The sequence below is a fragment of the Oratosquilla oratoria genome, chromosome 12, assembly GCF_046742065.1.
Source record: "Oratosquilla oratoria isolate Oo_2021 chromosome 12, ASM4674206v1, whole genome shotgun sequence".
Lineage (NCBI taxonomy): Eukaryota > Metazoa > Arthropoda > Malacostraca > Stomatopoda > Squillidae > Oratosquilla > Oratosquilla oratoria.
The window spans coordinates 44,804,123-44,822,096 of NC_134788.1; the positions used below are offsets into that span (position 1 = coordinate 44,804,123).

Genomic DNA, 17,974 nt, shown 5'->3' on the forward strand with positions numbered 1-17,974 from the left:
GCTTATTATGAAGCAAAGACGATAGCTTTGAGCCAGGCAGGCCGTACAAAAGGAATGACCTGGTGGTTTCCCGATGGTACTAGGCCAGCTCGGTCTCTATTCTAATATCCTTGGACAATGACCAAGTTGGAACCATGATTTTGAAGCTAGATGTGGTGAATTGGAGGGCAAAAGGACTCCATAAGTATTGCTCCTTTCCTGTATAATACAATTAGGTGATTACACATGTCTCACATGCATGAAACCCATAAATTACTCAATTTATTTAGTGTAATACATGCTATGCATGGGCCCACATCAAATGCACCACACTGGGCAACACAAACCGGCACATAAAGTTTGAGCTGCAGCCACCACATAGCACAGCAGACACTCGTAAATTATTTAGCATAAAAACGTGTTTTAGTTATACTACAAACAAAAAATCATGGAACTAGTACAGTGGTATCCCAGCGATCTTACAGAGTACACATGAACTGTTGTTTCAAGAACTGTCAATCTATGCAACTGGGACTTTCTGGTAATAGGTGATTTAGATTTTACCACCATTGATTGGACGACCCTCATACATGGCAATATATGTAGTCACAATTTATTTTCTTGGTGACAATGACTTGGTTCTTAGTTCAGCACATAAAAGAGCCCATAAGACATGGAAACATACTCGATCTATTGATCACTAGCTGCAAAACCATGATAGCTGATGTAGAAGTTGGTGAAACCATTGCAAGTAGTGATCATGACAGATTCAAACTGCAAAAATTAAGATGTAGAATAGACAGTTGTGTATCTAAAATATCTGATTTCAGTAAGGCTCAGTTCATAGGACTACATCAGGAGCTTCAGCTTAGAGACTGGGAGGCAAATTTAAACAAAGGCTTGTAGATTAGATGTGTGAAATATTTCAAAATATGATAAGATGATTTGTACTTACATTCTGTTTAGGGACAGATGACCGACCCCCCAGATCAAACTCACCCAAAATGGCTTAACAAAGAGACTGAAAAAAATATTGCCAAAAAGAGACAGGCTTATAAGAAATACAAGTGTTCTGGGGCACCCAACGAATGTCAAAGTTGTGCGATCATACAGAGGGATTTAAGAAAGACAAAAAAAAAAAAAAAAAAAAAGCGATAGTACAAAATGAATATGGCTGATAAATCCAAAGAGAATCCCAAATGATTCTGTAGTTACATTAGAGATAAGAAAGTTATTAGGAATCATATTGGCCCACTGTTGTCAATTGATGGTCAACTTGAATATTCAAATGAAGGAATGCATGATATTTTAAATTATTTTAACTCGGTATTTGTAAATAAAACACCTCACATTGAAATCTAGGAGAAACTTACTACTGAAAAAAAATATATAATAATAAATAAATAAAAGATGTATAGAAAAACTCAAAGTTCATAAAACACCATGGCCTGATAGTTGGCATACAAGAATCTTAAAGAAAATAATAAGCGAGATTGTTGTTCTGCTAGAAATTATTTTTAAGAAATCAGTCAAATCCAGAGATGTCCCAAGAGAATGTAAGTCAACAAATGTTAGCCCCATATCCAAAAAAGGTGACAAAAAGAAGCCAGTGAACTACAGGCCTATAAACTTAACTTTGATTTTAGGAAAAAATATGGAAACTATTGTCAGATATGCTATCGAACATCATTTAAAAAATACTTAATAAATGATAGCCAGTATGGATTCAGAAAGGTTCCTGTGTGGCTAACCTACTCGAATTCTACAACATCTCAAATTATGACAAAAGAAACAATATAGATTTAATGTATCTGGACTTTTCAAAGGCTTTTAATACTGTCTCGCATGAAAGACTTCTTGCTAAATTAGCTTTACACGGAATAAGTTAGCCTATTAAGCTGGATTAGTATTTGGCTAAACAAGCATAAACAGAGGGCTGTAAATAGCAAAACTTCTAGATGGAAAAATGATATGAGTGGAGTTCCAAAGGGTTCCGTTCTTGGGCCACTTCTGTACATAGTATTTGTAAATGATATAGACCATGGACTGAAATCTTTTGTCTCCAAATTTGCCAATGATACAAAACTCGGTGGAATGGCAAATGATCACTTAAACCAGTTAGATATTCAAGAAAATTGAGATAAACTACACCAATGGTCTGAAAAGTAGCTAATGAAATTTAACACAAATGTAAGGTTATGCACATGGGTAAAAATAATACAGTATAAGCTCTTTTAACCGGCACGAGACGTGCCGGAAAGGGGAAATCCCGGTTACGAGAAGGAATATTAAAAAAATATATATATATATATACATTTATTGCCTTTATTCATAGAGTACTTCAATCAAATTCATTCAATGGCTTCACTTTTGTTGTTTATTTATTTACCAGTATATTCATATCTTTATTTATTTCCATGAAATCACGTATGTCTCTTTGTTTAGAATGTTTGTCTCTCTGCATTAAAAATTCATTTTGAAGACAGTGAAGAGACATCACGTCGTGAGTCCCCATGTAGGTGCACTGCTCCGCAAACTTGATAAATGTTGCCAATCCTTTAGCAGCATCCATCCTTCCACGTTACTCTTGGCTCTGGGTCATCTTCCTCTTCAGTATCAGCCTCTGTTTCCTTACCATGCTTCTTCTTCTCCTCCTCCTCAATCACTGCCTGAATGATTTCATCGTCAGTTAGTGTGGGGGTTATGGCTTCGTCATTGTTGACCTCCATCCACTCCTCAAGAGCTTCATCATTGACGCTAAGCTTAGCACTACCACGCATATCCTTCAACTCAGCCATCACTGCCTTCCTTTGTCTCACAATGAAGCCTTCAAAATCCTCATCTCCTTCTTCCTCTTGAAACATGACGAGAGGATATCATTTATTTGCTGTTGGTACGTCTTTGTGTCTTGGGAGAGTTGCTAATAGACAGTCGCACGCTTAACACTAGGCGTCTTATTACAGTGGTCACTGGGCCTGACGGAGCGGCGGGATTTGTGGGAGATGGCGGGAAAGATGCGCGCTACCTCTGGCGGCGGCGGTGGCGGGAGGGAGTGGCGCGGGAATTTAAAATGTTATTTCTTTAGAATTTTTACATTTTTATACAAAATTGTTATTTCCTCGTCAATAACATGCCGGCTATAAGAAGGAGCCAGATACGAGAATGACGGATAAAAGAGCTTTTACTGTATATACAATCTTGGCATAATTATCAGTGGTGATCTCAAATCATCTAAACAGTGTGTTTCCACATCAGAGAAGGCAAATATGATTCTAGGACTGATTGCATAATCTTTTGGTTTTAAAAGTCCATCTGTCATTAACAATACCTCGAAAGCTCGGACTAATTGGGGGGAAGGGCGGTCCGGTCATGCCAAAAGTCCGGTCATCGAAAATGTCGCATAACACCCGTAGATTTTCGTAGCGGTATACGTATAGGTAATGTAGGATATGGCATAGAAACACATAAGAATAATACTCTAACACTGTAATAATAACAATACTGTAATAATAATACTATAATACTAATAATTCTGCAATAATAACTGTAATACAGGCCTGTAAATGTACTGTACTGTATTTTTTATTATGTACACTGTAAATATCGGAAGGTATGCACGCGGGACAGTGGTGGCGGCCAGGGTTGCCGCGTTTTCTACACTGCCGTGTAGAATGGGAGTGTTGCCATACCGGGGCATACATTTTTCTCGGGAGTGTGCAGACTTTCACAGCAAGATATACTTGTCAAACTTTGACAAAATGTTGGTTCTAGTTTTTTTTTTTATTATTCTTGAATAAGGCCCCCATGCCCTAACATATTCAGTAAGATATAAAGATTATTTTCTTATATTATTATCGCTATAATAAAGCTGAAACTTTAGCGTAGAATTTTTTCTACACCGTAAAAACGTATCTTTTGGGGTATGATATTTTATAAGTAACACAATTACCAATAAAAGTCATATTTTGATGTACCATTTATTATTTGATAACTAGTTTTATGATTTTTAAACAAAAGTTTGAGTTTTTGAATGTTTTTAACACCCAGCTGATATGTAGAAAAAATTCCTCATGTCCTTGTGCAGTTGCCACATGCCGCTATTTTACTACGTTTTGGTACAAAATTCTACGAAACGGCAGCCCTGGTGGCGGCTTGACTGGGCCGGGTTTGAGTACATGTGTACAGCCATTGCTGCCACCTACCGGACAAATAGGGAACTTTGCTTGAAAAGTCCGCCCTTTGTTCATTTCGACCGGTCATACGAGGGTCCGGGCTTTCGAGGTTCGACTGTATATATATAAATTGTTAGTTTGTCTACATTTAGAATACGCTGTATCCGTAAGGTCACTGAATCTCGTTAAAAAGGTTGGCAGATTCGAAAAAGAACAAAAGGCGAGCCACAAAATTGATTGCAACCATCAGAAAGAAATCATACAAAAATCGACTAAAACATATGAATTATTTTCCCTAAAAAAGTGTAGACCCAGGGCTGATTTGATACAGGTCTTTAAGATTCTAAAGGGAATTGACATCAAAAGTGACCAAATTTTCACACTGCGAATCAGACAAAAATAATGGTCTCAAACTGTCAAAAATAGATTTTATTTGGAATTGGGTAGAAACATCACCAACTGTGTAGCAAGTGGAATAAACTTCCATCAGAGGCAATGTAATGTAGTACAGCTCGAAGTTTTAAGATTCATTGAGATAAGCACCTAAGAAATATGTTGTAATGCCTGCTATTTTTTTTTATCTTATCATTATTTATTTAGTTATTTATTTGTTATTTATATATTATTACAAATTATTATTTTTCTGTTTGTGTATTATTTATCATTATCATTTTATTGTTGTACAGTATCTACATTATTTTTTATTTGATCTATTTATTCATTTTTTTTGCATCCGACCTAGTTATGGACCAAATGGTCTCCTGTAGGCATGCTCTTCTTTTGTAATCCCTTTGTTTGTAACATACCTGTAATCCCTAATCCTGAAACCAAGGTAACTCCCAGAGAACCTTCCCACTCTAGTGGTTGACAAATGGGCTGAACTGGGACTGCTTTCTTGGGAGCCACAGATCTCCCCCGAGAGTGAACAAGGGCAACGGATTGATGGAATGATTATATAATAAATTAATTACTTTCCACATCAGTAAAGTGCTTCTTTACTATATTCCAGTATTTTACTGCAGATATCTGCCTTAGTAATTTTCTTCGTCATTTTTTTCAGGTCGGGAAATATCCGTGAATGCTGTTGTGTGATAAGATAAAGTGGAACATGTTTGCAGTATAGTACATTAAACTCATGGACTTGTCTACTGTGATCTTCCGTCAAGGACTTGATATCTTCACTCTAAGCTTAATTAGTAGAATTTTTTTGTACTAAAGACAAATTTGAAATGCCAAGGCCATTGTGGCCATTATGATTATGTAGAGTCTGATGCAATATTCATCAAAAATAATTTCAACACCAGATTTATTGCATAAACAAATATGGATCGTCCATTGGATTTGTATCAAAATAACTACAAGCTATTCTACATTTCTCATGTAATTGGTGCACAAGTACTACAAGATGCAATAATATACCAAGTAAAAAGGGCCTATCCTGATGTAAAGACATTTCAGGAGTATGAAGAGGAAAAGTTAAAGAAAAAGAAAGGGAAGCCAGATAGTAGTCAGAAAGATTGGTTGGAATATGAAGACTGGAAGAAAGAGTCCCTTGAATTTTTGTGGAATGACTGGAAGAAGCACAAACAAAATGTCACAAGTTTGTTTCGTGTGTTTCGCATAAATTTTTCAAATACTGTTGAATTTGAGAATGTCAGAGTTGAAGGATTACAGAAATAAAGTTTGTCGTGCTTTTGGACCAAATGTCAAAGATGAAACTTATCATTGCGAACGGGAAAAAATTAGAGCTATCATCATAGACATATATAAGTGTATGGATAAGGATTCTGTGAAAGATTTGGATATTGAATCAAAAATGAAAGATATTGCTAAAGAAATTGATGAAATCGACAGCCATAATTTTGAACAATTTCAAGAAGGTTTTGACAAAAAATTCATGTAATTTTCTCATAAGGGAGGGAAGAAAAGAATTTGGTGGGAAATACAAAAAGTACAAACTCGGTACTCCTTTCTCGTGGATGTGGGCTGAAAAGTATAAGGAGTTTGATGTATGCAAAATCTTCACCCCATTGAAAGGACATAATGATAGAATTTTAGACATGAAATATATATTGAAATTGTTTTCACTAACAAAAATCATTACTTTTTCTGGAATAGCAGGTTCTGGAAAGACATCGTTGTGTCGCTTTATAACTCATGATACTGAAGTAATTGAAGGTATAGGGAAGTTCAATTTCATCTTCCAAATTGAGCTTAGGGAGTTTGCAAGAACCTTGGAAGGGAATACAGCTTACACTTGCCTAAGAGATTATTTATTGCGTGAGAGGCTTTATAGAAAGGTATATGGCAGCAATGAACTACTCAAGACCCTACCAACTTTAAATATTCTCTTTATTATTGACGGGTTTGATGCAGCAAGTGCCAAAGGAAAACAAATTGTTAATTCTATTATGGAGCATTTCAAAGACAGTAAGATCATACTTACAACTAGACTAGAATATCAAGAGAAAGTGGAAAATATTATTAAGAAGGATAAATACAAGAGTATTAAAATTTGTGGTTTTGATAAGGTCGCAAAGAGTTCTTAGAGAAGATCTTCACAGGCTTGATGTCAGATCCTTCAAAGAGAGCTGAAGAACTGAAAGAATTTTCTCAGATGATGATGACCAATGCTGATGTGTTAAATGAACACTTGAAGCTTCCACTTACAACTGCTTTGCTTGTTACTCTGTGGAATCATGGACCTAAGGAGAGAGGGCATCTAAAATCAAAGACTGCTACAGAACTGTATGACACTATGTTTGGATTATGGAAAAAAAGAGTCAATGGTAAATTGTAAGAGGCCGGTAGTTGTACGAATGGAAATGAGCTAGGGAAACACTAGGGCATTAGAATGCTGACTCAACAATTCAGACTCGACGCCTGCTCACCTGCTGTTTGATAACATTGAGGTGACGTTATGTCTATGTAAACACCAACGGAGGTGACTGTTTTATAATCGATGATGTAATCAAAACTCTGTAAGCGCAGGTTAGCTTCGTTTGACTAATGCTGAGGTAAACGATATTGCTAGTGGCATTGCAATGGCTTTCCGGATTGGTGCAAGGTGGAGAAGGAGGAAAAAACTATTGGTGCATGAATTCAAAGTCACGCCCATAAGGAGTGACATTTATTTCAGAAGTCATAGGAGATTGGATTAGAAAAATTAGTGACGTCAGACGAAGGTAGCTTAGCGTAGGATACGGGGATCTAGGGAGACGATGTAGAGAGACGAGAGAAAGAGATCCTGAGTGTAACAAGACGGTGAAATTACAGTGAAAGAAGAAAGAAAATTCACCACCCTTTTATTAACCCAAAGGACGAGAGAACTAGGCACGGGCCTATGGAAATTAGAAAATAGTGAGACTACAGGAAATACAAGGCATTGGGCCTACTGCTTAAGAGGAACTTGAATATTTAGTGAAACTCACGTAACGAAGGCAAGGGGCCTCGAGACGAGTGGTATTACAAGTCAAATATACGTGTAATGGTCGAGGACCGACAGTGGTGGTGACAGTGGTGACAAGGGGTGGTGAAAGTGGTGAACAGCGGTGCGACGAACTGAGTGTTAAACACCTCCGAAGAGAAGTGGTGCTAGCTAAACTGGTAAACAAAGAACTGGTGCGAGGAAGTCTACGGGAACAAGACAACAAAAATCAAGAGTGTATTGGTTCCAAGGACGACTACGAGAGAAATCTACAACTTCAAGTAACTGCTACGATTGGAACAAGCATTCTTCAAGATTCTTCAAGGTGATCATCATCTACAAGGCGGTCTTCAAGGCAGAGTGTGTGATGGAGCTGAGGAACAACGTCGCTGACGAATGACAAGGCCGTAGAAGGACGTCAAGACAGAAGTTGACATTACGAAGTGACATCGCAAGCAGCCAGGATAAAGCAAGGTATTAGTATGAGTACCCCTCAGAATTCTAACGTGTTGAGACACGAAATTCACACATCAAATACAAATATTCCAAAATTTACCGGAGAATCTAATAGCTATGGGGTTAATAAATTCCTCAATCTCATAGACACTCTTATAGTGAGTAAAAACATTACTAATGATATCCGTAAGATTGAGATTCTCAAGGAGAATATAGATCCAGAGCATGGAAGGGCCAGGTTTGTCATTAACTTCCAGCAAATGGAAGAAATTAATCAATATGATAATTATAAAACGAGCTTCCCCAAACATTTCATGTCCAAATGTGATCAGGATCCTATTAGATCATTGGTAAAAATTATTAAGGAAGTTAGGACAAGTGAAACTGACACAGAGTACTTAGCTAGATTAGATAGATGGTCAAAAGACATGAATTCTATCTTGAAAGATTCAGACTGGATAGAAAGATCTAGTGAGAAGATGAAAATCTCACAGGTAATCAAATTGATTACATTTAGCTTATTGGCAAAGAATTCTGATGACTTAACAGCAGAAAGGCTGTACAAGGATCTAAAATCAAATATATGTTTGGGAGAAGTAAATTATCTTCAAGGATACAGTGAGACCAGAACTATAAACCCATATGTAATGCCTATAAATCAACAAAGCCAATATAGGAACTCTAGAGAGTTTAAGAAAACAGAAGTAGGACATAGGCGGCATGCTAGAAGTCCATCTAGGGATAGGGATACCAGAATCCTATGTTTTAATTGTAATGCATGGGGACACAAAGCACAAGAATGTTTTTATGGGATTATTTGCAGAAATTGCAAATACGAAGGACACAACGAGTATCAATGTAGGAACCCTCCATTCTGTATTTACCATAATAAAATCGGACATAGAACTCATGAGTGCCGGAATTTTCGGGTACCCCCAGGGCTACGAGGAAAACCCCCAGACACAGAATAAACAATTTCAGACCTCCCCATATATATACCGATAGGCGGTATTGTGTTAAATATGGGAATGCAAGGGAGATGAAAGAAACTGACAAACTGATAATTACTGTTGGTAAAACTTCTGTAGGACCTCTCATTGCGGGTAAAGTGTTCAATAAGCCTATTCAAATTTTTATTGATACAGGGTCTGTAGTTAATGTAATTACTAGTAAAGTTTTAAACCAGTTGAACCCAGGAGTGAAAATGTTGGAACCAATCCGTTACTCATTGCAAGGTGTAACTGGAAATCAGTTAAAAACATTAGGTAAGGTTGAGCTAGAAGTTGCCTTATATACAAATGAACAATTGTACATCCCAGTGATAGTGGTAGAAGAGTCTGTTTTTCCAGGAGATTTATTGATAGGATTTGCAACTATGAGAAAAGAAAACATGGTAATTTGTCCTGCTGACTTAGGAATTTTAGTGAAGTCACAGTTAATCCCATTCTTAAATCAACCAGACTTAAGACCAGTGACTGGAATCAATGAATCCTTAGATAACATTTATATCCTAGATAGCGAGGCCGAGCGGTCCAACCCTACAGAAAGTAAAACAATTTGTGAACCCAACTCAGAAGTTCAGGAAATCCCAGAGATTACTAAATTATCAACCACAGATGCCTTGAGAATTGCAGATTGCGGATTAACAAGGTCGACATTGTTACATCCCATGTCAAATAATAAGGTTGAGGTGTGTTTGAAAGGAATCAATGTAGACTCTGAAGTAATTACAGTCCCAGAATCAGTTAAACTTAAAGGATTGAAGTGGGACTCAGGGATTTATAAGACAAATAAGAACAGAGTAGAAGTATTAGTAATTAATACTATGAATAAAGAGATAGTTTTAAAGAAAGGTACACAGATAGGATGTATTCAGGTGTGTACTAAACCTATTAAGATTTTAAATGAGAATAGTGAGGAGATAGAATTACCAACTTCATCAATTTTACTTAAGAAATAGATATAAAGAATTATTACAATCAACTAATTGCCCTGAGTTGGATGAAGTTTTATTTGCTTTGCTTATGAAACATAAAAAAGCAATTGCTTTGCCGGGGGACGCCTTAGGCAAAACAACTGTTTTAAAACATCACATTAAGTTAAAACCAGGAACACAACCTATCTACGTACCAGTCTACAGAGTTCCTCACTCTAAATTAGCTGTAGTATATAAACTCATCACTGAAATGTTATCACAGGATATTATTGAACATAGTAAAAGTGAGTGGAATTTTCCGTTGATCTTAGTACCAAAGTCTGATGGAACCATGCTACCAGTTATTGATTACAGGGAATTGAACAAGCACACCATTCGTGACAGGTTACCATTACCCATTATCGGTGACATTTTGAGAAGTTTGGGAACTGAGAATAGATATTTTAGTACTATAGATATCAAATCAGCTTTTTGGCAAATAGAATTGCATGAAGATTCAAGAGAGTCCACAGCATTTTCTACTACAACAGGACATTGTGAGTTCAAAAGAATGCCATTTGGGTTATGTAATAGTCCATTAACTTACATGAGATTAATGAATACTATTCTAGATGGATTGTTAGGAAACACTGCCAGTGAATTACTAGATGACATTATAATAGTTTCTCAGAATGCAGAGGAGCACTATAAGAAAATAGATTTGATATCTCAAGACTAGGAGAAGCAGGATTAAAAGTAAAACTTGAAAAATGTAAGTTCTTGGAAGACAGTGTCATTTACTTAGGACATAAGATAGACAGACACGGACTTAGTACAGTAAATTCAAAGGTTGACGCTGTCAAGAATTTTCAAGTTCCGACCAATGTAGACAAGGTTAGGAGCTTTTTGGGATTAACAGGATATTATAGAAAATTCATTCAAAGTTATGCTGACATTGCTAATCCACTAAGTTCATTGTTAAGAAAGGACTCAAAGTTCATGTGGGGACCTGCACAACAGCAAGCTTTTGACAAGTTGAAAGATAAACTCACGAGTTCACCTATTCTAATTTTTCCCGACTATGAAAAAGAATTCATTCTTTGTACTGATGCGTCTGACATAGGGTTAGGAGGCATACTCATGCAAGAGAGAAATGGAACTTTGAAACCCATAGCTTACACATCCAGAGTTTGTAATAGTGCGGAGAGAAACTATTCTATAACAGAAAGAGAAATTTTAGCAGTAATTTATTCTTTAGAAAGTTTTAGGGATATGATACTAGGGTATCCCATCAGAGTTTGGACTGATCACACAGCTATTCAGAACTTATTTAAGCATAAGAATCTTAGAGGCAGACTTGCTAGATGGTTTGCGATACTTCAGTGCTATGAGGTTCAATTTGAATATATTCCGGGTAGAAGGAATGTAGCAGATCCACTTTCTAGAAACATTAGTCAACCAATGACTGGGACTGGGTTGATTAATTTTGTTTGTAGTATAGAAGAATTAGTAACTTTAGATGAAGAAATGCTAATAAGAGAACAGAGAGATGATGAGACATGTGATTCAATAATCAAGCATTTGATGAACCCAAGAGGAGAATTTCATTTGATTAATGGAATATTGTATAGGAAAACATTTGTAAATGGGAAAGATATTTCTAGAGGTCAAGTAAATCAGTTGGTTATACCACAAACTCTGGTAAATGAGATATTGAAGTTACTTCATGATAGTGATTGTAGTTCACATCCTGGAAAGGATAAAACTTATAGACAAGGACAACTTAAATACTTTTGGCCAGGAATGAAGAAAACTATATATGATTATATAGAAAAGTGTGTAAAATGTGTAAAGGTGAAGGGAAATACACCAAAACCTGCTCCTATACTCACCTATCCCATTCCACAGAAACCTTGGGAAAGAGTTCACATGGATACATTGGAATTACCAATGTCCGAGAACGGCTTTAAATACCTATTTGTTGCTATTGATTATTTTTCAAGATTTTGTATATTGCAACCCATTATCAATAAGAAAGCTGAAACTATTGCTTCCGTAATCTATGACCAGATAATCTGTAACTTTACTACACCTAACATCTTAGTTTCAGATAATGGGACAGAATTTAATAACAAAATCTTGGAAAATTTATGTAATGTATTCCACATCAAGAAAGTCAATATACTCGTTAACCATCCCCAAAGTAATGGAGTAGTAGAAAGGTTAAACAAAAAGATAATTATATGTCTTAGAACCCTAATAAGTCCTCATAGTGTAACTTGGGATACTTGGATTCCTTGTGTTAAGTGTACCCTGAACAATCAAATTAATGTAGCAACTGGGGATACACCTCATTTTATAATTTTTGGGGAGGACAAAACTCTGCCATATGAAATGTTGACTGCAGAGCAAAAACCCATATATAATATGGATGATTATATATCCAATAGGATAAATACTCTTCAAAGTATTCACCAAAGAGTTAGGAAACATATGCAGGTGTATTCACAAGAGATGAAGGAACAACAACACAAAATAGCTCATAGACTAGAACTGAAAATTGGAGATTTAGTAATGGTCAAACTAACCTCACCCAATAATAAACTTTCACCAAGGTACACTGGTCCATATAGGGTAATTGATTCTGCAGGTGGAAACAAGTTTAAACTTAAACATTTAGAATCAAGAGAAGAATTGATAGGACATTTAGATGACATAAGGAAAATTAGCTTGCAGATCTATGAAGATGATTATAGTAATACTTTGTGCATAAATATTAATAACCCTGGAGAATATGGAGAATATTATAATGATATTTTTCAAGAGTTGAACATTAATCTTGATGTATTTCACAGATAGTATTGACCATTTGTATGTATTTGGGATGGGAGTCCTAAACAACTGGAACACGGTGTCAAGCAGATACATGGAAATCTAAAACCTAGGATCTGCTGTGGTCACACTTGGAACCTTAAGGACCTCTCATCTGAGTACACACATGAATATTGTGACCATTTTTAAAGTAATGAGACTGTCTTTGAAAATTAAGTGTGTTGAAAATAAATATGAAGATTGAACAAGAAGAGACACTCAAACTCTAGATTAGTGTGTTTGGTAAATTAATTGCTATTATCTTTGAAAAGATGATAAACCTTTCAAATTTGAAAGTTAGTGATCATAGTGAATTTTCTAATCAATTACATCCTTTCTGTAGACAATCTAAGAGAAAGCATGATCTCTTTTGTGTTCCGAGAAGCTTCACATGAACTCTCTGGTTAGGAATGTGTCTGTTATGAACAATTATCATTACCAACGAATTTTGGTAGACCAGATCCCTCATTGTAACATACAAGGATCTCATTACCTGTTTTTCCCTAACAAGACAAAGGTTTCAATCAATTGTCCCGGGTTGAGTCCTAAATTGGATTTGGTTGAAGGTCTTGTCTCTATTCAAGATAACTACGAATTGCATGCAGACACTATTTCCACCATTTCTAATACCCTTAATACAATGCATTTAACTGATGACACCTACATTTCAACCTTCAACTTCACATTGCCTGAAAACTCTCCTCCCTTGAAAATTAAGAGAAGACCATTGTCAAGATCTCCCTCAAATGATTTACATATACTACCAATCCTTATCATACCCTTACTTTCAGTGTTAGTGGCAGCACTGATTGCCTTTGTTGTATTCCGGAGGTTGGCTCTGTCAAAGCAAATCAACCATGTAACCGCTTAATTCAATACCTTATATATATTGACATGCATGTTATTCACATTTATAAGTATTATGTTTATGTATTATTCCCAATTTATTGCATGAATGATGTATTTTGGAGGGTAGCTTAACAATTACGCAAGGGTAGATTAGCTTATTCTAGAAATATATTAGCGAGCCTGTAAGAGGGAAATAAGAAATTGGTCGGGACGACCAAGGGTAGCTGCCGAGCCCTGTAAGAGGCCGGTAGTTGTACGAATGGAAATGAGCTAGGGAAACACTAGGGCATTAGAATGCTGACTCAACAATTCAGACTCGACGCCTGCTCGCCTGCTGTTTGATAACATTGAGGTGACGTTATGTCTATGTAAACACCAACGGAGGTGACTGTTTTATAATCGATGATGTAATCAAAACTCTGTAAGCGCAGGTTAGCTTCGTTTGACTAATGCTGAGGTAAACGATATTGCTAGTGGCACTGCAATGGCTTTCCGGATTGGTGTAAGGTGAAGGAGGAGGAAAAAACTATTGGTGCATGAATTCAAAGTCACCCCCATAAGGAGTGACATTTATTTGAGAAGTCATAGGAGATTGGATTAGAAAAATTAGTGACGTCAGACGAAGGTAGCTTAGCGTAAGATACGGGGATCTAGGGAGATGATGTGGGGAGACGAGAGAAAGAGATCCTGAGTGTAACAAGACTGTGAAATTACAGTGAAAGAAGAAAGAAAATTCACCACCCTTTTATTAACCCAAAGGACGAGAGAACTAGGCACGGGCCTATTGAAATTAGAAAATAGTGAGACTACAGGAAATACAAGGCATTGGGCCTACTGCTTGAGAGGAACTTGAATATTTAGTGAAACTCACGTAACGAAGGCAAGGGGCCTCGAGACGAGTGGTATTACAAGTCAAATATACGTGTAATGGTCGAGGACCGACAGTGGTGGTGACAGTGGTGACAAGGGGTGGTGAAATAAATTAAGAGATTCTCAAATATGACCTATCGATGAAAAGTTGCTGAAATACTTGAGCAAAATAGCATGGAATAATTTGAATGATGACACAGTTTATCTAGAGAAAAAACAAATAGATGATTTTAAAAAAGAGTGTAGTGAAATCAATATATCTGAATATAAGGGCATTTCTGATTTCCTCGAATTAGATGGGGAGAAATACTATTTTATGCACAAAACTGAAATGGAATTTCTTGCAGCCTGGTACATTACTGAAAAGTTGAAAGAGAAATATTTTGTTTCAGAGTTCTTTGGAGTGGAGAGCACCATAAAATTCAGAGAATTGTTTAAGTATTTAACAGGTTGTATGTTTAAAGAATCATTACTAGATAATCAAGCTGAAGAACTAATGAAGATTATTGATAGAGCAGATATTGACCAGACTGATTACAATTACTGGCATTCACTTGTTAGAGAATCCCATAGAAATGGTGCATTGTGTCAAGAGATTGAGCATCGTTTGCCAAAGAGTGAGTGGAAAATACATGATGGAACAGTATTGGCGGGAATTGGGTTACTAACATTCGCAAGCCCAAAGGAAATTAGCCTGAATATATATGATAATCCATATGAAATTGAGGGATTTCTTAAGGGTTGGGAAAGACCTCCTGAAACTTGTAACAGATGTAAAATTCGAGTCAAGTTAATCCTAAGACATAGTTGGAATATAGCAGGCTCTAGGGATACTGATGAATTTTTCACTTTGTATCCATGGGGTGAATTGACCTATTATGAAGGTCACTTAGGTGAGCACTGTGGCAAGACTTTGAAGAACTGCTATAAATTAAAGCATATGTTGGCAAGAATAAGCACTGTTAATGCTCTTAAGGCTTTGAGTAAATGTCTAGAACACAATAAAAAGAGGAGAGCTCTTGAAACTCTCCATATTACTCCTAACATACCAAAGAAAAAAGTAACTAATGTCCCCATGGAGTTTAAAAAACACCTTGATATCACCATACCATCATCAAATGAACAAGACATTGAGTGGATAAATAACACTGTTTTTACCTTAGGAGAAAGGTGAATATTATTTTAGCTTTCTTCAAACAGATAATTTGATATATTAATTCATCAAAATGAAAATTATGACATTCATTTTTGTCACATTTGTAACTAATCTTTCATCTTTCACAGGATTGGCTGTCGAAATTTAACACTGACCCATTGTGATATGGCAGAAGATGGAATAAGGAGCCTAGTACGTAAACTTATAGAAGATGAAACTGTAACTGATAAACTAAGTCTTTGCCTGGCAGTTGACTTGCAAGAAGACACTAAAACAGAACTTGAGGATTTTGTTAATAAGTATAAACAGTTTAAGATTGAGTTCTTCTAAGAATTTCAGGTGTACTGAAAAAGAAAAATAATAACCTACATTTTGTGTTTATAATTGTGATAGCCTCATTGTTTTTTATTCTTTTATTTTCATTTTTTTTCAATAGATACTTGACTTACCACAATGAAATGGTTTGAATAAGTAAAGTATCAGAAGATGCCTTGCAACTCTTAATACAAGTATGTAACAATTTTCTGGTAAATTTGCTAAAACTTATTTGTTAATCAGTTACCTAATACTGATTAATCAGTTACCTATAACTGGTGGAAAGTTCTGATTTGTTGAGTCGTTTGATGGAAGTATTTTCTGTCAGGTGAGAAAGTAGTACCCTATTTCAGATATTTTTAATTGTAGGAGTGAAGAAGGATTTTTTTTTGGGGTGGATGAAATGAGTATGTCGTGGTGTTGGGAATCTCAAATGCTAGAAAAGAGGATGAACCAACAGGTGTAGGAGGAAAGTTTGGGGTGGTGGGTAAGAATCCTAGTGGGGAAATGATGTTAGAAATGTGTCTAGAAAGGAAGTTGGTAGTTAACACAGTGTTTAAGAAAGCCAAGCCTATGTATATATGTGAAAATGTGGTGGGTGGGTAGGGCATTAATGGAATTTATAGTGGTATCCAAAGGAATGATAGGAAGAGTTCTGGATGTTGATGCTTTAAGCGGAGTGTAATTTTTTTTGGTAGAAGAGAAACTGAGAAAGGAGGAACAGGTTAAATGAGAAGGAATACCCAAAGGCGTGAGATGTATGGGAGGGAGAAGGGATGTGGGAATAGAAGGAGAATGGGTGTTTGTTTTAAGGTGAAAGTGACAAAGTGTGCAAGCAAACAAGACGTGTGGGATGAGGTAGTGAAAGAAAGATGGGATGAAAAGGTAAAGGCAATGGTACAAGAGAAAAGGTGAACATACAAGGATTGGTTGTGGCAAAGTAGGACCAGGGAAGCATATTAGAAGCACAAGAAGGTACAAGGGAAGCATGAAGTGAGGGAGGTGAAGAGAGGAAATGTAAAATGAGGTAGGAGTACGACAAAAAAAAAAAAAAAAATTGAAAAGAAAAAATCGGAAGGATGTGAACTGTACCATGTTTGTTATGATATTTACAACGGGTTAAATGAAATCCTTTAGGAGATTTTCATGTGGATTCTACCACTGCCACTTCTGGCAGAGTTCCAATCAGGAACCCTGTCACTTTCAGACTGCTGGTGCTCATTGCTCGCAAGCAGTGTCCTTGCCTCAGTTGGTTGGGCAATACTGAGCTGAAGAGATTTATATGTGGGGTTGCCATTGATTCACACAAGTGAAGGTGTTACATTGGCACATATAAGATGTGTGTGTGGGTGTACGTTGGAACATAAGATGTGTGGATACTCAATGTTGTATGGATGTATAGTGGTGACTGCATGCATGCATGCTCTGATAGTCATCTGGTGGAGACATTAGGTAACTAGGAGTGTTGTATCAGGTGATGCTACCCTTGCAAATATGTATCTCAGGCGATGCCTTGTTAGTAACCTGTAACAGCGATCAGGCAACATCCTGACCAATTTTCATATATAGGTTGATGTGATTATTTATACTAAACCTGAACTTGCAATACAGATGAGGTGGAGTTACGATCCATAATGCTCCCCTCCTTCTTCCCAAAGGTCAAACCTGTCACATCTGGAGGAGAACAGTATACTTAATCGGAGACAATTCAATTTTAGACAGGGAAGATCATGTGCCACACATTTGATTTGTTTCTATTCATGGTTAGTAGATATACTGCAAGGAAGGGATGGATGAATGGGCAGACTGTGCTTTCCTGGACTTACAAAAGGCATTTGATAAAGTATCACACAAAAAACTATTAAGAAAACTCAAAAGAACAGGAGGTATACACAGAAAAATATTGAAATGGATGGGAGATTTCTTGCATGGGAGAAAAATGAGAGTGGGGCTCAGAGATAAAA

At 36.5% G+C, this 17,974-nt stretch overlaps 1 protein-coding gene across 1 annotated transcript; it reads left to right on the forward strand.

Moving 5' to 3' along the window:
• The first annotated feature begins 14,866 nt into the window (after window positions 1–14,866).
• Window positions 14,867–16,395, forward strand: LOC143031599 (uncharacterized). The gene is made up of 2 exons (XM_076195668.1): window positions 14,867–15,709; window positions 15,824–16,395. Exons 1-2 carry the CDS (start codon window positions 14,871–14,873, stop codon window positions 16,023–16,025), a joined length of 1,041 nt encoding a protein of 346 aa, XP_076051783.1. The 5' UTR covers window positions 14,867–14,870; the 3' UTR covers window positions 16,026–16,395.
• Window positions 16,396–17,974: the final 1,579 nt, after the last annotated feature.